A 21,599-nucleotide genomic window follows, 5' to 3' on the forward strand; every position below is an offset into this window, starting at 1 on the left:
TTTTCTTTTCTCTTGGGGAATTAACTGAACACTGGTCTGCCAGACTGCATTCACGCCTGACTCACAGGTAAAGGGAGAGCGAAAAACCATCAGTTCTTGACCCTCAGGGACTGTGATTTGATTATCCCTGGCTTAGGCTTCCATAAAGCACCCGCCCCCCCCACCATATTTCCTTTACAGCCAGGCCCATAAATATTTGGACATTGACAAAGTTATTTTAGCAGTCTACCACAGGGTATTGGAGTTGGAACTAAATAATGAATATGGACCCTTTAAGACTTAAAGCCATTTAGCCAACAAATGTGTTCTATACCGTATCTGCATAATTTACAGTAGAGTCCAGCCCCACTCCCCAATTCCCAGAGAGATCAATTCAAATGCAAAGAGTTTTACATTTTACATTTTAGTCATTTGGCAGACGCTTTTAATCCAAAGCGATTTACAAGTGCATAGGTTCTACCATAAGTCAAAGCATCACATCCAGAAACTAGCAAATCTAGTATCTAGTATCACTTGTAGGGCAACCTGAAAATAAGATATCCGGACGATGTTGATATGCCATGGCATGCAAAGGATATGCAACCAAGTATAAAAAAAATGACAATATAATCTATGATTATGTTAATTTGTCCAATTATTTTTCAGCCTCCAAAAAAAGGGCTGTATGTATACCGTTCACCTGATTTAGATGTAAATACCCTCAAATTAAAATTGAAAGTGTGCCCTTTGAGCTCACATTCAGACAACTCCAATATCCTGTGGTAGCTTCTTTAATAAGTCAGAATAGGAAAGGTTGTTGATAGTAGATAAAATGGTAAGAGATAAACTTTAAATATTGAACTACGTCATTGCCCCACACACTTTTTCTCCATAAAACATGTAAAATTCCATGGAATAATCACAGAAGCAGGTTAGTAAATAATACATTCAAGATCTCTCTACTGTTCATTCTCATTTTATATATTTCCTTATACTGATTCTCTGTTTGGTGTAACTTTGAAATGAAGGGCTGTTTTTTGTCTCATTATTGCCAGAGACTTGATTATATATAATAATTTACACATAACAGTAATGTGTAGTAATGAAAATATGGAAACAAATATTTTCTATAAGAAATGGAAAATCCTATCCTGACCTTGTACACAGTATATAGTGCAGTCAGTAGACATTTGGACAGTGATAGTTTTTGTTGTTTTGGTTCTGTACTCAGAAAGGCTGTCATGTATACTCATGAAACAGCGAATATAATGTTCAATAAAGTTCACACTATCAGCTTGTATTTGAGAATATTTACATCCATATGGGGGATCCAGGGAGGAATTACAGGCCTTAATACTGCACTGTATAAATATATCCTCTCAAGTTAGAACTAGGGGACTGCTGGGTAGGCCATCCTGTTAAAATGCTGCGTAGAAAATGCAGTCTGGATGGTAAGGTTGCAGTGTGATAACTGTTCCCATGGTGTGATCATGGTGAAATTGCACAGAATGTAGATTAGGCCCCAATCTGCTGTTTGGGGGTACACAGAATGTGTAACAGATCTATCACCATTAAATCTATCCTGAAGGAATATGATTACGTAATAAGATTACGGTAAGATTAGGGCTCTAGGCTTTTCATGTTGAAAGTTGAAAAAACCCAATTAGTAAATAGCAGAAATTTAGCACACATACATATTCATACATATTCAGGAGTAAATGCTCCTAAAATGGGAGTACTATAAAGCCCAAGTAAGACACAAATCAAAAATTATTTGTTGCAGCCTCTAAACCACACACTTGGAAAAAAATGAAGAAAAAGACTTCATCGCTGCATTTGAAGCTGAGTTTAATGACGAACTCAGAGGCCTGCCCTTCATCAAGTTCATTTCAATCAGGTTCAAGGAGTTGAAATGTTATTAACGACACTAATGTGATATTTCTCAGTTATCAAGAGTTCCAGAGCAGAGAATTTTCGCTTAATATAAATTATTTTGAGCTTTGATTAAAAGGGATATGTTTGAAACTGATGATCACTGTAAAATATTTTTTCCCCACAGAAATAAGTAGAACCATTGATTGATGGATATATAAGTTTCCATAATTCATACTCTGAACTGAAATGTGTTATATATTAACTCTCATGCATCTGTTTATTGATGCTGCCAGTCTCTCATGAATGTGCTGGTGTCCAGTAGATGCAGTCATCAGACACTACCAAGTTGGCTTTTTGTATTTGACTTCTCAAATGTGGCTTACATAACTGAAAAAGCAAGTTCCGAGGGAATAACCAGACAGTATCAGGGTAATTGGTTTGGCTCAGGAGTTCCAAGCACTATGTCTGGCACCTGTTCTATTGTCTGGAAAGTACTAAGATCAAACCTTTTTTTACATGGACCTTTTGATGTAGAAGTAAACTTGGGCAATTTGGTGCAGCTGGGAATTTGAGAGAATTCTTAGTTGATATCTCAATAAAATAACATGGCAAAAAGGCTTTAAAACATATAAAGCAACACAATCATTCGTTAATTTGGCAAACAAAGAACAACAGTGTACATTTTCCCAATGTCTTGGGGAAATTTAACATATACAGTAAATTAATCTCTTCACTAGTCCTCACCAGGAGTCCCGGACTAGCCACCGTTTCACAAGTTGGTGGTGGAGTGAGTGGTGGAGAAGTTCTCCATGCGGATGCGAACCACCTTCTCCACGGGCGGGGGCGGGAAGAAGAGGCGACAGGTGAATACCTGCTGGCAGGCCTTGCGGAAGTTCTCGGAGAGGAAGGCGTACAGGATGGGGTTGACGCAGGAGTTTCCGTAGGCCAGGCAGTGGGAGACGATGCGGAAGGCGAAGGAGGCGTCGTTGAGGGGGAAGCGGCCGAACTCCACCCACATGGCGATGATGTGGTGGGGCATCCAGCAGATGAGGAAGGCGGTGACCACCAGCAGGACCGTCTGGGCCGTCTGCGGGACCCAGGGAAAGGCGCACACACACACACACACACACACACACACACACACACACAGCAGCGTTACTCGCCTGTCCAGCTTCTGTCACAATTTAATTTCCTTTCAACATCCTCCAGCATTGGTCCCGAACGTCCACGTCTGATTTACACTGCGTAAAACAAACACCTCCATCCCCACCGAATGTGCTCACAATTCAGTCATTTCACACACGTCCTCCTCCTCCTCACACTTGAGCGGCTAGCTGCTGCAGCCCCGGCGGAGCCTGAAGGCACGGCGTTAGCCGAGAGCAGAGTGAATGGGACAGCTCAGCCATTATGTCTGACTAATGCACTCATTACTCCTATGATTATTGGAGAAGCTGCAGGGCTAAGCCCGGTATCCGCTCTCCAGGAGGTTAACAAAAGCCACTCTTTTCTAATTAATCTCATTGCTCAAAACTGTAATAGAGTTTGTGCGATAATTGTGTGTCTGTCCAACTTAAACTGATTGTTTGGGGGGTCCTTACCCCTTACAGATTATGAACAATCTTTAGAACTTAACTTTATAACAGACAGTTGTGGAAGCAATTAAAATTTGCATTCACCAATGAAAACGCAATAAAAAATAAAAAAAACATAGATGCAGCAAGCATGCCAGTTCTGGGAGAGACAGTGATGGATCAAATTAATTGTTCCTTTCACATTATGAACTCAGAGAAACAGCCACTGGCATAAGCTGTTCACATCACCTTTTCCCAAGGTCATATAACGAAACAACACATCCAAGTGCAATTAAGCTCAATAACATTGTTGGGAATTTGTATCACAGTGCGTACAATATATAATGTATCAAAAATAAATAATAAAGTTATAAGTTATGTTATAAGGCTTTATTATGCCTGCTTTATGTAACTCAAAAAACTTTAAATGTGAGGGAGAACACGTTTTTCAACCATCAAAGAAACTGTTTGTTTGTATAAATCACATTTACTGTGAAAGGCTCATTACATCCATCATCTGTCCCCCTAGAAACTGACTTAGATCAAAGGCAACAGCCTATATTTACTCAGTCCCTCAGCTCACCATTCAATGCAAGCAAAGTTTAGTTTACATCATTCATGAGGGGAAAATAAAGACTTGAATATATTTGGGAGTATAAGTTGAGGATAAATCTTGATTAAATCCAGTCCAGGGTTTTGGCTTCCTGTCAAAAAGCTCTCAGAAAAGTATGATCCATTTCAGGCCTTAAAAGTTGGCCAGTGATGTATTCCCACGGAGGGAAATGTATTGATGTACTCACAATTATTAGCAGGTCATTTCAACAGAACCTGTTACTCTTCCAGCTTTAGGTCATCAAAATCCACAATACATTTGTTATAAAGACACCTTCCAATGAGATTTTGTTTATGGAGGCTTGATTGATTATAAATGGCAGAATCACTTCAGCAAAGTTTATAACAGCTTCTGCAAGTTTGAAAGGCCAGGCATTAATCACCAATAGGATGAAATGCAGATGCTTATGTTTTGCTTGTGTTGTTCATCACCATGCAATGCATGCTCTCTCTTTGATGGTGACAGCACTTGACAAATTCTCACAGCCAACCCCTGACGCACTCAGAGAACACATTTACCACCGATAAATAAATGGACTTAACAGCAGGAAAAATTTACATTTCAAAAGGCCTTCAGCATCACCACGGGTCAGATATGTCCAGTTAAGAATGTGAGCCATCACACATTTTTGTAAGTTTTGTCTGAAAAGCTTTTTGTTTTAGCATAAATGACTAAATGAAGTCACATGGAATGAGAATGTGTTATATCATAAATATTAGCACATCAAGGATGTTGCCAACACAGCTTCACAGCATGCCACACAACACCCCCAGATTTTCCGATAGTCATGACACAGGACTCAGGCTTTTAATCTTTTACAGTATTCATGGACATCACAAAAGTGTGCCATTTAAACATACGACTTTATGGACTATGTTCCCTTCCAGTCACTGCTCAATTGTGCATCTACTATAACTGTATTCCAATATTGACATTACAATGAAGGTCATATGAGTAACTCCTAATTCTTAGCAATATATCAAACGCTAGTCACCTTCCCATATTGTGTTCTTGACATTAAAATGCACAGTGCGAATATATAAGTATATTTTTTAACATTTAACATTTTTTAATATAGTTTAACTGCATGCATACAATTTACAAATCATATGAAGTACTGTAAGAAGCAGGAAAAGATTGGCATACTATGAGATCAACAGCGATAGCTTCCCTAGCTACAGAAATCAACATCATGCTTGTACAGTACAGCTCAATTGCTGCATTGATGCCACCTGCCAAACTGCCTTCCTCTCCATCTCTTCTTCTCTTGGTCTATCTTTCTCTCTGTCTTTATTCTCTGCCCCTCAGATGCAGACACAACTGTTTCCTATAATGAAAAAGAGACTGTCATTCCCGAAATGTTCCCCTTTGTTCAGTGTCTTCAAAGACCAGGGTTTTCCCTTGATAGCATGTCCTGGTTTTCAGACAGACAATGGACACAATGTTACAGGCTTCTAAGAAATTGTACAGCCTTTCATCTATCTACAGAGAGGGACAATGTTAATGCTAACTTCGGGAAACTGCCAGGAAGAAGTATCTGAAACATAAAATTAATTTGACAGCATGTATTTTATTTGATTGTTACTAGACAGAAATAGGCTTAAAACAAGTAATGCTCATCCCATGAGAACATTATGCAAAGCATAGTGTGTAGCTAATGGCAATAACAAAGGTATATACCTAGTGGAAAAATATAAAAACACAAGACATAAACTTCACAATATGCTGCAGAAACTGTTGTAGTGTTCCTCTCGACATTACTAACATCGATTCAAACTGAACCCAATACACTACTACAGAGAGTAGAACCAATTCCTTTAAGCTATTATTGTGGATCAGCCACCTTAAGTATTGACAGGATAAAAATAAGATTAATACTTGTTCCTCTGCTCCTCGGGCTCTGTGCATTAAAGGTATAATTTACGCCAGAAAATTGTGAATACAGCATATAAAACAAAACATTATATTTTGAGCTACAACTACAACATCACTTTGAAACTGCAGGTAACCACAAGGTGGGACAGGAAACTTTGTTCAGAGACTTAAAATGCTTGACTTATTGATGACAGGATTGCTGATAGAACCATGATAATGAATTCTGAGTATAGAAGCATTACCTTTGCTTACGTTTAAGCTAATTCCTTCATCCCACAGCAAGACCATGATCCCAAACACACTGCTAAAGCAACCAAGATGTTTTTCAAAGCCAAAAACTGGAAAATTCCTGACTGGTCAAGTCATTCCCACTATCTGAACTGAAGACACTTAAAGCAAGTGGGGGCTATGGAGGACTTGTCCTGAGCAGATGCTAAATGCCATGGCAAACATTTGCTCACCTGTACAGGATTACTCTATCTAAGGTTCCTTTTCTACAGCATATCATTCGGTCCATAGCTGATTGAGCCATATCAACATAAACTGAGTGAGCACTTTATTAGATATTTATTAGACCATCTTTTTAGATGTATTAAGAGTTATTAAGTCTCCTGCTGCTCTTGCCTATCCACTCAGAGGTTTGACACATTGTGTGCTCAGAGAAGCTCTTCTGCATACCACTGTTGTAATGTGTGGTTATTTGCCTTAGTGTCACCTTCGTGTCAGCTTCGACCAGTCTGGCCCTTCTCCTCTGACCTCTCTCATTAACAATTTTGTTTTCGCCCACAGAACTTCTGCTCACTGGATGTTTTTTGCACAATGTGCAGATGTTTTTAGCCCCTCCCAGGCAAAACATCAGCCACCAGCAACCTGCACTAACTGACTGGAAGCCCACAAGCTGCTGAGTGGCACACATGCTGAGCCGCACATTAAATGTCTTCCTCTCACCCACGTCTGTGCGTGCGAGCCCAACTTTCAATTGCGTAGTGAAAAAAGTATAAAAAGTGGTGGCTGATATTACGTGCTTAGTAGGAGTGGACATGCATGTCTGTGCTCTCTTGAATCAACAGTGTGTGACGGTGTGAACTTGATTGTGCATTCCAAATAAGGGAGAAAGAGGACAAAGCTTTTCAAAATTAAGCAACGCTGTCAAAAGTTAGGAGGCAGAAAATGGCAAACAAGAAAAACAGACTCAATGAAAATAAGCAAGCTAACTTAGAGAGTGAACAGGCAGTGTGTGTCCACTCAAATAGATTGCATAAAATGAAGAAATGACTTAATATAATACGCGAAAATTATCACACACCCAAACAAATAAAATAATACATAACAGATTTGCATGTAAAAGACAAAAGGATGACTCATCTCTCAGACGGCAGTGAGGAGTCATTTTAGAAGTGCGTGTGATGGCCCGCTTATTACAGAAAGTAGCCGTCTCCTCTTATGCACAGTGGTTCGGCACAGCGAGTGCTTGACACTTCTTTGAGAGGGGCCCTCCGCAGAGGAAGCAGAGAAATGTGTCTGCTGAAGTGGATTGAGTCTGCGTTTGACCTCGCCAGCTGCACAGGATCAGTTGTTTTGTAGCCCGCACTCGACAGATCTAATTTAGGAACCATCAAAACACACAAGTACAGCAGTCGTTTTAAATCTGGCATTTAATTGGGACAATCTGCAGCAGTTCCCTGAACTGGGGGAGAAAAAAAAAAACCTTTCCAAGGTCCAACGTCATTGCCGTCAGTATAAACTAAACCTGTGATGTAATGTGCTTACTGTGTCACGATCGAGCAAGGAGTTTGTGGTCACAAAATGTTCTTGTCTGATTCATTCAAAATAACTCATATTTGTGGGATTTGTTTCTGCTTTTGTCTGCAAGTTGTGTAACCCTTCCAGTGAGTTACAGGTTCACAAAAACATGTGCGAGCAACCAAGTTCTGATTACAAAAAGAAACTGGCCATGACCGTTAGCCAATAGAGAAGCAGGTGTTAATGTTCAGGGCTCTCTCTGAACAGAGGTCATAAGGTTCCTGCACAACCCATAACACAACAGGCCAGTTTCACAGACAAAGATTGAGCCTAGTCCAAGACTAAATTCAATTTTGATTGGAGAATACAGGCACCAACAGAAAAGAGTTTATACTGTATCTCCATGCCGTATTTAATAATATAAAATTAGCCTTTTTCTCATAAATTATATACCACATCTGTACAGCTGATTGGAAGCACCATTATAAACTGATCCACTAATTAGTACCTGGGGTGATTCTATGAATCCCAGGGAAATTATTATTTTTAAGTCAGTCCACTCTCACAAGAGCTACAGATTTGATGGGTACTTGGTAAGCCAGATATTTCCCCTGGTGTCAAGCTCTAAAGTTTAAGATTGCCTCTATATGGTGAATGCCCTTTACAAGGAAAAGTTATTTCCTGAGACACTGAGATTAATTTAATTTGAAGGACAGCATTTTAATAATTTGAATGTCACATGCATAATACATATTTTGTGCCCATCAGCATAAAGCTACTATTATTATACTTGTCATATTTGTATTAGAAATACAAATAATTTGAAATTATAATTAGAAATTCTTTAGATGTCTTATTTACTGTATATTAGAAAAAGGGAATATGATGCAATGTTTTCCTTGAAGCTCATAACCATTTACAGCTCAAAATCAATTGTCATTATGATTCTTTTCTGAATATTTTTCTGGACCCAATATCGTTTTTTGTTTACTATTATTATTTTTGGGTTCACTATTGTGTCACATAAAATGAGACCAACAGTGGCATTACCAATTTAACTGTAAGAGGAGTCTCCCTCCCCTGGGCTATTAGCAGTGAAAATGGGGTAATCAGCGTTTGTCTCTGGCAATGTGACGGTCTGGACAGGATCAGTGTGCTGAGGCCACGGACTGGTGAGAATCTGGACGATTCCAGGCAGAAATCCGGAGTCATGGGCCTTATCCGGGCTTAGCTGTCTTTTCTGTGTACCGATAACAGCGCACTGAACCCTCCATTCACAAACCATGACTCTTTTTCTATAAATTTTATCTAGAAAAAGAGACTTCTGCTGCTTCTGCGGTTTACATATTTTCCTTTTGAGCTACTGGAATTCTAGCCTGAAAAATTAAGCTCGTGTGAATAGGCGGAAAGGTTCTCCACCTTCTTCCACTCCTGTTGTGTCCGGGTAATCAGTGGCCTCTCGAGGCACGGTTGTGAAATAGACTGCACTCCTCCAGTGCACTCTGCTCAGGGGCTACTTTGCACAATGAAAGGCCACAGCTCTGGAGAGCAAGACGCACCAACACACGTGGGTTTGCTGCACCGAGCCGAACGGGTTATCAATCCACAGAAGCAGAAAACAGGTAGGTAGGGATGCGAGGAGAAAAATGAACAGTCCTACGACAGGAACCCAAAGAGTGTTTTATCCTCACTCTGAGGGCCACTCACAATGGTCTGTACTTTTAACTGAAGGGTCATTTCAAAAAAAGATATAGGTTGGCACACAAATAAGGGGGGGGGGGGGGGGGGGGGACTCCTGCTTTAATATCCCATGATGAACATGATGTCTATGTTGGTGTGATAAAATGATATATGATTATGTCCTTGCCGCTGAAGCGTAGGGGACTCTCCAAACCCTGGGAAATGGCAGCTCAAATGAGCCCAACTAAGAATGTACTGCACATACGCTTGTCTGCATGTCTTGTTGCTATAAAAGGAAGCCTGACACAATGACTTTGTGCTCGTCAGGAATGTCAAATGTATAAAACTTTCTGAGGATGGGAAACAGACCAGAACCCACTGCATTGTTTTTGAGATTTAATGAGATTGCAGCCCATGCATACTAATGACAGAGTGCATCCTGTTATTTTCTAGGTGGGCTTCACGGAATCTAGAGATGCACTTTGATACAGGATGATTAAGAAATAAATCAAAGTCACAATAACATTCTAATAATCATCCCAACTACCAAAAAGCTTGAGATATGACAGAAAAGTAGATAAAAATACCACAAAGTACAAAATAATTAATCTTATACCTGAACTATTAGAAAATGTAACTATTCTGACAGCAACTTCCAGAATGAAGGAAACACAATAGTATCTCTGCCTTCTCAGTGGATTGTTCTTGATGAAACTGGCAATCCACGTCCTAAATTGACATTTTTTGTATTAAATTGATTTTGTAACCAATTGAGTTTGTAATCTGTTTAGCCTTGTGTCTGGAACCAATGCACAGACATCACGGTTGGGGAGTATGTGCTTTAAATCTCAGCTGACCCTAGCTGGTTTCATGCCAGCCTTGCTTTAGCCGCTGTTCCAAGTGAAACATCAGCAGCCAGCAGTCATCAGTGAAGCTCCTGATGAACAGGTCTACCACACCTCTTTCAGAATCAGAATAACGGTGAGCTGGGCCTGCCCAGCATTTTAATACACCATCACGAGGGCGCTGTTCATTTTTATAAGTAACGCAAGAACCCCACATACATTATTTTGCAGTTACCAGTAGATGTAGACTTCCTTCTTTTAAATTTACACAGAATCCAATGTGGGGAATTTTTATTCCACAGTACCAAAGCACTCTCGGGGACTAATAAATTAAATTTCAAACCTTATACCACACATTCTTTATCTAATATACAATAGACACTCACAAAAAATCCCCTCTGTGTCCTTTAAAAAAGCATTAGAAGATTTTCAGTATAAGAATGCATTGTTAATTGGAAACAGCGCTCGACAAAATTATTAGCTGCCACATTGGTTTAAGTTCCCAATGGATTTGCAACATTTCTAATAAATGCAATGTCATGCCTGGTTAAACCTTTGTATAAGCCCCCTAGTGGCCAAGGTACTTAATACGGAGTTTCTAAGTGCTGCCATTGTCACATAGTTAATAAGCACCCCATGCTCAGTATCAACCGCAACTAATGTGACAAATTGAAAAATAGCATCTACCTGGAAGTTCATAAAAATATTCCTTCACCACCAAAAATGTGTATTATGTCATAGCTGCAAGATAACATCAGCAATAGACTGAAGGTATTTTAATACAGTGCTGAAAACACTGCTCACTGAAAAACTAAATAAACAAGAGATTTGCTATCAGTGAAAAAGAATGAACCCTATGAAGTTTCAACATGTCAGTGTAAAACAATTATTTTTAACATACATTTTCATATTTTAAATAAAACTCAAGATCCATGCTTTGGATAACATAAATTCCCAAAGTAGATCCCAAAGGTATTTAATCATTGAGCAGGTTAATTTGTCTTTGATAAAACTGTCAAAGCCTCAAGCAATGGGATCAGGAATACTTTATCCTGTATCCCTATACATGACAGTGTTTACATATATGAAATTTATCACAGAGTCTGGAATTTAAAGACACTGTGGAAGAAAATCAGAACATGCACTCTTGACACTGAACATCACGGAAAAACCCCAGGTAAATTAATTAATGCAAGTTAAAAAACGATTTTATTATTTAAAACCAACATTCATTCTAAGGTCTGGATAGATTTTCCAATTTTGCATGCATTGTCATTTGCTAGACTGACTAAACAGACTCCTATATACTGTACGACACAGATAATTCACAAAAACTGCTACTACTAGGAACACAAATGCTGCTCCAGCAATTATTACTACAACTGCTACCACAAATTAGTAGCAACTGGTGTAATGTCAGAATTTCAATGCCTCATAATTAGCTGCATGATACAGCTGGGAACTCAGATGAGACTTTGGGTAGCACTCTGGACTGACATGTTTTCTATTCCCAATGTGATCTGTTTTTTCAAGGCCCTCATCCCGGTGCATCAACAGATAACTGCAAGGTCATCTCTCAACTCAGCTCACATCACCATGAAAATATTTATGTTTCAAACATGGCTTGACATTGTTTTTCTCATTTTACCAGCTCTGACTGTGCACTCAAATGTGAATGTATTACTGTAGATATGGTTAATGCAGGAAAACTGAGACACTGAGTACAGGGCACTGAGGGTGTGCAAGGGTGGATGGTAATCATAATGGTAACACATACAATAAACTTAATACAGACTGTGCACTGTCACACTATTATTGTATGATCACTGATACAAAGAATAGACATTAAGACATGTTCACGAAGGCAGTAGAGCATGATTGCCAAAGGGTGCTCGTGCACATACCATTCAGTGAGAGATCTGACCCTGATTACCTATACTGCCATTAAATCCTGTTCAGGGAGCAATTTTAATGCACAATTTCAAATGAACTGTAAAACAAACCCATTACATTCAGTACATATTATAATGGGTCTGAAATATAGTGTAAATATGCATTTGTGCTCATGTTAAAGTCCATGTCTTTTCCATTTTCAGTGAATATTTCCTCACAGTAAAGCCTTTGAATTGAGGATTTAAGTCTGAAGGTTAGCGCTAGTTTGTTGCTATAGCTACAGATGTCTGCCTTGACATTATGCTGTAAAAGCAACTTCTTTTGAGGACATTAGGAGCAATTTCACCTCATTATTATAATTACCAAACATTTTAAAGTAGGGTATTATTCCCTTCCCTGAGGTTATGGACATGTTACTTTTGCAGTCTGGTAAAAGCATCATTATTTCTGCCATTTTTGACACCAACTGTAAACAAGCTACCTCTGTAGTCATAGGTAACAGCCACTCTCCCATCATCTCCATCTCCCTGAATAAGACAGGGAATCGTATGCACTGCTGGGTGCCTCTTTTAAATGTAAGGCTCAAATGAATTAAAATGGCAGGGTTTTTGTTTATGTTATGCGGTTTCCATTTGTATATTAAAAGGTACTTCAGGCTGAGAGCAGTGAGGACCCCCTCTGTGGATAGGCCTATTCTATTGGTTTAGAGTGGTAGAGTATAGTAGAGCTAGCAGTGCTCCACTTCATTTTTAGCAAAAAGGTTGATAATCATTCACGTAAAACAGGATTATGACAAAGCAATACCGAGGTGAATAACTAAGAAAGATTAAGACTTTTCCTTTTAAACCAATTTCAGGGTACAATTAGGTATGGCTATTTCAGAGTAGCATTTTCAGGGGTACAATGAAGCCTCAGGTCAGGGTCCTACCTTTCTCTTTGAGCGTTCAGATTTCTTGGACATGTTCTTGATTTTCTTATGGAGATGGAACAACACCTTAAAGTAAAATAATACATTATAACACTTACAAATATACAGCACATCCTGCAATGGAGGACTATGCAATGTAATCTAAAATTACAAAAACATAAGCTACCACAGCAGTGCAGGAATACAAAAGCGTGTTATTTTCGTGCAATTCCTCATGTACAAGACTGTGATTCAAATAAACATCATTAGAATACTTTGCTTTCATACACAACCCTCAATGTGCCAGGTTAGCACAGTACATCGTAAACAGGCATGATCACATTTACCACAGCCTGTCATAGGAAGAAATATCACTTCTCTACCTCCCTGCATGTTAAACACAGAAGACTATAAAAAAAAACTTAAAAACTAATAAAATGTAAAAAGCACTTTATTTGGCCTTTTAAAGGTTGGTGTGAGGTAACAGACTAACTAGACAAAAACAGAACGTTAATACAATGCACCAAGTATGGTGAAGAGGCATTTTGCATAGTATTATTATTATAGTAAACATACCGTATGTGTCACACTGAATAATATAGCATAATATAGTAAACATACGTGTGTATCTGTATCTTTAAAATAAGTTTACACGAAATTATCCTCCACAAATGCACCTTGACTTCTGGTGTCCCACTAATGCTAATACAAGATGATTTGGGTGGAATTTATTTACACTCTAAATCGAAGTTGCAGCAAATTACAATTTAGCAAATGTTCTTGACAAGAGAACTGATTGAACATTTGAGCAAATTTGGATTCTAATTTATATTATCTATATACTTGTCATCGACTATCGATAATGGGCTTCTGCGCATATTTCTTGCTATTTTTATGGAATATTACTGCCTTCGTTGGCCTGTAGAAGGAGGTGGCCTTAAATTCAAGTTTCTTGCATAAAAATGTACAGTATCAGATTTAACATATTTTATTATTTATTATTTACTATTTTATTTTTTTTATTTCCCGATCGTGGCATTTTAAAATAGCAGGACACCTACGTATTAAGCATCGTATTGTTACCTACCTCTTATTAGTTAAGTTCAACACCCACATAAATTAATTGAGGCGGTGTTCATCTGTACCTTGGGTCGGCAAACCTCTCACTTTTCAGTACAGCTTAATCGACGTCTTTTTTTATACATTATTTTTTTTTTTGCCATTTCACATCTTGTCGGTTTCACGTTGTGCGTAATTGACACCATAAAGCGCAAGGGTTATGTACAAATTCTTATCAGTAGTTCGCCACTTTTGTACTTTGATCGTGCTGTGTAATTGTGCTTTGTTGTGCTTGTTTGCGACGCTGTAAGGACACCAATCACCATGCTTTCAATGGCAACTCGTCGTATATGTCGAAGAAATAATCTATTCTGAAGGCGTCACTGTTTAAATAACTAGACTGCTCATATTTATCAGCATTCGATAGGAATTAGAGATGCAAGTGACAATGCTGAACACACCTAAAGCTCAGTGTGTTGTTTACCCTTTAAGCAACGGAGAACCAGGATCAAAGCATCCCACAGACATAATTCCACCAACTGAAGAATACAGATAAACGAAAAGTTTCCTTACCTTTGCATAGCAGCATGTAATTAAAACCAAAGGTAATAAATACCCAATTACCAAAATAGTCACTTTGTAGGTGTGTTTGGGAACTTTATCGGACCAATCCTCCCAGCAAAAAGAGCTGTTAGGAGCGTCTGGGTGGCTGATTAATGTCTGGTGTTGAGCCACAGGAATTGCAAAGACAAATGACAGAACCCAAATAATACAAACCCCAATGATCGCGTTCTTCTTATTACGAATGCAGGGGGACTTCTTTGCGTGCACTACCGCAATATACCGGTCCACGGACATGGCCACAAGTGTGAAGATGCTCACAAGCATGCATACCATGACGAAGTAGTGCACAGATTTACATAGAAAGGCGCCGAACACCCAGTCGGGCAGAGAATAAATTGTTGCTTGGAAAGGGACACACAAAAGGAGAAATGACAAGTCCGCTATACTGAGGTTTAGTATAAAAGTGTTGGTTGTACTTCTGGAGCGCCTGGACTTGATCCTGCCAATTACAATCATCACCAATGTGTTGCCTATGACACCCAGGAGAAATATAAATCCAAAAATGACAGGGACGATTACAACCTCCGGACCCACAGAAGTCTCGTTTCTCGTCTGATTCATTTCCTGCAGGCTGTCAGCCCAAATAAATGTATCGTTTCCAGACGCATGCCGCATGCTTTCACTCGGCGTTACCATCCGTCAAGCGTCAGCAAATCCTAGCACTTTTATTTCTGTCCGAATAAAAAAAGTAGCCATTTATTCCAGAATCTCGCATGTTTCTTGTGTCGTGTTGTAATCCGGGTCTTTTCCCAATGTCGACAACTCAACAAGCTCTTTCCGCCAGGTTTGAGCGAATAAGATTCTCAATGGGCTCGAAAAGTTAGCTCACATGTAAGCCTCACTGCGCGGCTCCAAAAGACTCAGACCGTTCTGCCTCACAATTCACAAACCCCAGTTGTTCTTAAAGCGGTATCTGCGCAGTAGCACGATCATATTGTCCCTGAATGTAATAAGGGTGGTTCAAAGACTACACTGAAGCAACGAGCAACGTGCCGTTGACCTTTGCCATCATAAAGGGTTCTGCACATCAGAGGTTGAAGCGTGGGTGGAATGTATTAATCCCTGCTGTATTTTTCCCCAATGGAGATCAACGCCAAAATGTTTGTGTGTCCTGAATGATGACCTGCCATTTGTGTCACGATGACAGCCGACTGATTTACACTAAAAGCTAGTACATTGTCGTTTTCATTACCCATGAGCACTGCCACTATTCCGTTCCTGTTTGAATAGACACGCAAATATTTAAAGCAGCATTCAATTACTGTTTGACATTATTCCACTGCCGCAGATTGTGTTTGCAGGTCATTTCCGACTCAGAAGCATGGTCAGTTTCAGAAGCATGACGATTAATTGATTGGATGTTGTGATGAAGGGAAGGATTGATTGATCAAACGTTTAATTAAAAGGTCGTATGAAAGGCGAAGAAGGCGCATGTACATTTACCGGTTCTCTCTATTCATTGCCGTTTATAAAATCATCACAAGTCTATTGTCAACACCCAACCCCCCTTCCCAGTCTCACTTAACGTGTTTAATTGGAAATATGTGTAATCTCCCTTCGATTCGGGAGCTACAACTGTCCAATCATACCATAGATTTTATCCTCACAATTACATGGTATCCATTTATAAGTGGACAATTGAGGCAAAACGCAGAGCCATTGAAATGCCCTGCTAAACCTGAAACTGACTGTCTGTTCACCTAAAAGCTTACCCAGGTCTACCGAAAATGCACATTGTTCAAGGACAATAGGAGTCAATCAAACCTTTCACTTTTTGTAGACTTCACTCACCTTTTCTCATGGTCAGTCTAAATGCTAAACATGCTTTGACTAAATTGAGATTTGAATGCAAGTTTAAAAAATACTTTCACCAATGTTACTGTGTGTGCAGTGCTTCTACCAAGTCTAATGAAAATTTAATTTAGAATGCAGAAGAAAACATTTGACCGATTTTGATACCTTTGAAATAATATGCACCACTGAATTCATTAAGTGATAAGAACACTGCATAATTTAACATTGCCTGAGTTAGACCTTTGAAATATCAATTTCAGTATTTTATCAAGCATTTTCCCTGCATGGTAGAATCACCAACTAATAACCAGTATTGTCTTAGAGAGAACCCATCCACTTTGGAAAGCATAATATATGAACCCATAATTTTACAACAAGCTGTACGTACTGTACTGGTCTAGACTCAATTTAGCATTTATACATTTTAACCAAAGACAAAAGACCATTAGATATCAACTCTGACAGAAAAAGGTCAATATCATGTGGAACTCTTGAGCTTTTTCTTTAGCCATATCTTACTTCTGTCAGGTAGAGAAAATCAAATTTAAATCAAATTTAAAATCAATAAAATACCCCTGGTTCTTCCTGTTTTTTCTGGTTGTGGTCCGTAAACATCTGTATACATCTAATTCTTCAAAATTGTTTCCAAAGAACCCCCCTAAAAAAATCAATAACACTGAAAAGAAACAGAGCCAGGAAAGTGACAGTCATGTGCACAGGACCTGACTGCACCATGGCCTACAGCCACCACTTGACAAGCATCACCAAAAGGTTTAAAAGCAACCGACAAAACAGAGGTGTGTCTCTCCCTCTCCTTTCACTTTTTATTTTAAACATGTACTACTTACCAGAGAGAGAGAGCTAGTGTGTGTGTGTGTGTGTGTGTGTGTGTGTGTGTGTGTGTGTGTGTGTGTGTGTGTGTCAACAGACAGCATATTTTCAGCCCAACGAAAGTGACAACATGATGATAATGTGAGCTCAGGGTTCAGATAGCAGGCAAGATTTAGAGATTCAAAGAAGCACAGGAGTCCTTTGCTCTTTAAGTGACACAGTGTGAGCCACAAATGGTAAAAATAGTTTCCACCAAGCTGTTTTTCAGCAGCCCTATTTCAAAATCACTTCTGCTCCAATGACAAAGCAAATGCTGCTTCAACCAAAAAAACAATTTCAATTATGAAGCAGTTAAACATTAGCAAACTCAAGAGGGGAGTTCTGATCTCCTAAATTATTCATCAAACCTTTATTTAAGCAGCGTTATTTAACCACGGCCTCTTTTGCAGTGGAGCCCTGCAGAACATATAAATTCATACAAGCATTGTACAAAGACCTTAGACATACAGCGCCTGAACAACGCATACCTGTCTGAGAATTATCCTCCAATCACATACATTTAGAATATACAAAGTTTAAGTGCCTGCTGAAATGTATTCCACATGTGGGGTGCAAATACTTCAAAAGCAGCTCTGGTTTTAGTAGTAAAACATGGTGTATCTAGCATAATCCAATCACGTGATCTTGTGCAGTAGTATATCTAAAAGAAAAAAGGGCCATTTTTTGAAGGATAAAAAGGCATATTAGCAAGGAGGGCTTTGTATATAAATAAAATACATTGCTGCTTCCTTCTTAGTGCAAGTGCATTGCCAACATGCCTATGAATAGCAATGCATATTTATAGGCATCAAAGACCAAGTAGGGGCAGTTCCCAATTAGCCCGGGTGTAGGTGTATTCAGCAATAAATAAACAATAAATACATTTCCTTTTCTCACAATGTTGGATGTGCAACTGTATTTCTAGGCTGCCCTCATCTCAGAAAGTCCCTTTGGCATTTCAGAAAAGAAGATGAGCATAATCTTTGAAGAGCAGTCCTTCAGATATTACTGAGCTCTGTTGTCATTGTGTTAGAAGAGTACAAGTACTATAGTCGAGCACAACTGCCAAAATTAACTCTCCTAATTGTGATGGTGAAGAAAAACACTTCCACATACACTTGCATGTAATTGGGAGTTAAAGTTCAAGATGAATGCGTATTGGCTCCAGGCCTTTATTTCTCCAAATAAACATGACGTCAAAGAAATCTTCAACGTGAGCCATATCTGCACCTTCTCCTGCTACTGGGTTATAGGTGTTATAGCCCAAATGACTCTGTGGAAGCCAACCTTGCATTACACATAACATAGACAGCATTTGAAATATTTGAATAGATACAGATAGAAAGTGCTACAATTACTTGTCTGATGTTTTTATCCGAAGTGACTTACAGTTGATTAGCCTACTGTAAGTGGCTACACCGCTACTAAATCAATTCAAGCCAGCAACCTTGCAGATCCCAAGTCTTTACTTTTTTACATTACATTATTGGCATTTGGCAGACGCTCTTATCCAGAGCGATGTACAGTTGATTAGACTAAGCAGGAGACAGTCCTCCCCTGGAGCACTGCAGGGTTAAGGGCCTTGCTCAAGGGCCCAACGGCTGTGCGGATGTTATTATGGCTACACCGGCATTAGAACCACTGACCTTGCGTGTCCCAGTCATTTACCTTCACCACTACGCTACAGGCCACCCCCACTTTTAAAGAACATTGGGCTGCAAGAACCAGCCATAAAAATGTTTCTTAGGTAGGAAGAATATTGCATGTGGTCCCTACTTGTTGTATGAGTCATGTAAACACATATTCCATTCATTTCCTATGGAGAGCCTTGCAGTGGAGAATCTCAGATCAAACTTTCAAACTGCAGATCAAATATGAAGATTCAGCAGCTGCATTGCTTGTATCTTGCCTCAAAAGTTTTCAGAATAATTTTTTAGTGGACTGTTTAGGAGGAATAAGAGATGTGGTCTACCATATTATGTTTAGCAAAAAAACAAAAAAAAACAATGAACCACAGTCTATCCAATCAGGTACCAACTATGTGAGACGTCCCTTGTTCTTGTACATCCCGTTGGCCATCCATCTGATGGAACCCACTTACTATTTTATAATGATCATCCTCATTTAGGAAAGTTTTCTGAAGTTAGAAACTTTTGTTGAATCTGACATGGCACACTCATATGAGCAATTATAGAAAGCACTGATGGGAATAGACCCAGGAATAGACCAAAGGGAAACTCAAGAGCCTGCATGTGTTTTGCTTTGATTTCGCTGTCACAGGCATAGTTTCAATACAGTTATCACAGCAGGTTGTGCCTCATCATGCTGGTGATTCAGAGTGATATAATGACAGGGAGGCACAATGAACAAACAGTTTAAAGAGAGAAAGTGCAGCCTTGCTCACAAACTTCTAATAATCAACCACTCAATCATCAACTAATTGAATGGCAAAAACGGGGCTTTCGAGTTTAGTCATCTTCATTTAAATAGATAATAGCACAAAATGAATGCTTGCTAGTCACAGTGACTGATTAGCCCTGTTATGTTTACTTATTACCCTGGGTCAAATAATGTATACCCGGGACATTATTTGAAAAAAAAAAAAAAAAAAACTGAAATACATGTATGCAGAAACAGTATATCATATATTAGCTTTATATCGATTTTAAACAGTCTAAACAACATTCCATTACCATGATTACAATTTTTTTAATGTGTTTTAAGAAAAAATCTATTTTAAGGCATGGATGGAATAAATCATGTTCATCTGAAAAATGTTTTCAGGCAGAAGATTATTGATATGTACAGTTTTGAAACCATTTTGCCAAAAAAGCCATTAAGGAAATACAGATGATGAATAACAAGGATTGCAGAAGCACAAGACAAGAACCAAATTTCCAATGGTTTAGTCTCTGGTTTTGAAATCAAAAGTCTCATTCCTCTTTTACTAAAAGCATAAAATGGGATAAAATGGGAGTTGGGATTTGATCCCAACTGAACAGAAGGGTAAATATGATGGATCATGAAGGAAATGGAAAACGGAAAGCATGTGAGGAACATTTGATGTATTTTGACACACTGCCCCCATTTCTGGATTTTAGAAATCTCAAGAAGTCTTTCCTTTTCTGAGCACACATTGTACACCAAGTTCAGGCAAGAGGTTTTCATTATTTTATAAATATGTAACTCCCCTAATATTTCCTGATGAATCGATACCAGTAATGTAAAATGGCAGTTCACCCCAGTCAAAGTTTCCTAGGTCTGATGCTTACAGTATGTGTGGAAAACAGTTTAAGTCATGGGTACAGAAAGAAGTGTTTTAAAGAAGCAAACTTGTGTTGTTTATCATGACCCAGCTTGTATTTTGTGTAGCTATAGCACTACCAACACCATTTCAATTCCCATCATATATAAAGAAAACATATACATGCCGTAGTACTCCTGTGACCAATGTGTGCAGTGCAGTAACATCTCCTGACTGAAATGAAATTGTATTGCTTGAATTATTATATTTTACACAAAAAATGTACATTGCTTCATCTTGTACAAATGAATCTTCTTGCCCAAATCATAACCCACTTGCAACGAATGATCAATTCAAGCCAGGGATATTTTGTTCTATATGGCTGCACTAAATGATGACACTGATGGTTTGTCTGTGATGTTCCTTTCAGGTGGAGACAGAGAAGCCCTGTTACAATGGCTCAGCGATGGGCAGGCAAACAGACAGACTCCTGCATCACTCCTTTATTATCATGAAGCCCAGCGGGTTTCATATACTCCTGCTCAGGTAGCTCTCTAATGTGATAAGGCCCCTGCTATCTCGTTCGCGCAGATAAGACACAGTGTGGCCTCTGCAGGGTAACGTGATTTACCATGATCATAATGTCACATGTCCACAATTTATTGCTTGTGAGTAATGAAAGATGTATTCCTGTTTTTTCCATTCCCATTAAACTAAACAGAAGGTTACCCACTGAAAAGTTCCATTTAGATACCGATCACTAACTTCATATGAACACAAATGATGCCAGTTCCCAAAATGAATTTGCTGTACTTACTTTTATCCTCAGAAGTTGTGAAAGATCTGTTTCTAATTCATTATTTTCAGAACATTTCCTGGTCACATACAGCACGCGCTTCAAAATTAAAAAAAGCTTTAGCTGAAGTGAAATGTAGTGCAGTTTTAGGCACTGTTTTATACAGCCTACCATTGATTTTAATTTCACTGCATGCCCCTATACCCATTCAACTTGAACACATTCACAAAC

The 21,599-nt window shown here is 38.9% G+C and overlaps 1 protein-coding gene across 2 annotated transcripts; it reads right to left on the reverse strand.

The window, feature by feature from the left end:
* Positions 1-1,708: 1,708 nt before the first annotated feature.
* LOC133111829 (galanin receptor type 1-like) lies at positions 1,709-15,525 on the reverse strand. 2 transcript variants are annotated; one of them, XM_061222442.1, is made up of 3 exons: positions 14,818-15,525; positions 13,003-13,068; positions 1,709-2,941 (listed from the first exon to the last, which is right to left on the reverse strand). In XM_061222442.1, exons 1-3 carry the CDS (start codon positions 15,298-15,300, stop codon positions 2,624-2,626), a joined length of 867 nt encoding a protein of 288 aa, XP_061078426.1. In that variant the 5' UTR covers positions 15,301-15,525; the 3' UTR covers positions 1,709-2,623. The 2 variants fall into 2 exon arrangements, with proteins under 2 accessions (XP_061078426.1, XP_061078425.1); XM_061222441.1 differs by having other exon boundaries at positions 14,614-15,525.
* Between the last annotated feature and the right edge of the window lie 6,074 nt (positions 15,526-21,599).

Source organism: Conger conger, chromosome 15 (genome assembly GCF_963514075.1).
Source record: "Conger conger chromosome 15, fConCon1.1, whole genome shotgun sequence".
In the NCBI taxonomy this organism is placed as follows: domain Eukaryota; kingdom Metazoa; phylum Chordata; class Actinopteri; order Anguilliformes; family Congridae; genus Conger; species Conger conger.

What these genes read in the sequence shown, in the direction of transcription:
- LOC133111829 (XM_061222441.1), bottom strand. Translation starts at nt 15,300, where the DNA reads ATGGTAACGCCGAGTGAAAGCATGCGGCATGCGTCTGGAAACGATACA. An exon ending in TTACATGCTGCTATGCAAAG is followed by an intron (nt 13,069 to 14,613) that starts GTAAGGAAACTT and finishes TTTTACTTTAAG; the next exon opens with GTGTTGTTCCATCTCCATAA. An exon ending in CTGAACGCTCAAAGAGAAAG is followed by an intron (nt 2,942 to 13,002) that starts GTAGGACCCTGA and finishes TGGGTCCCGCAG; the next exon opens with ACGGCCCAGACGGTCCTGCT.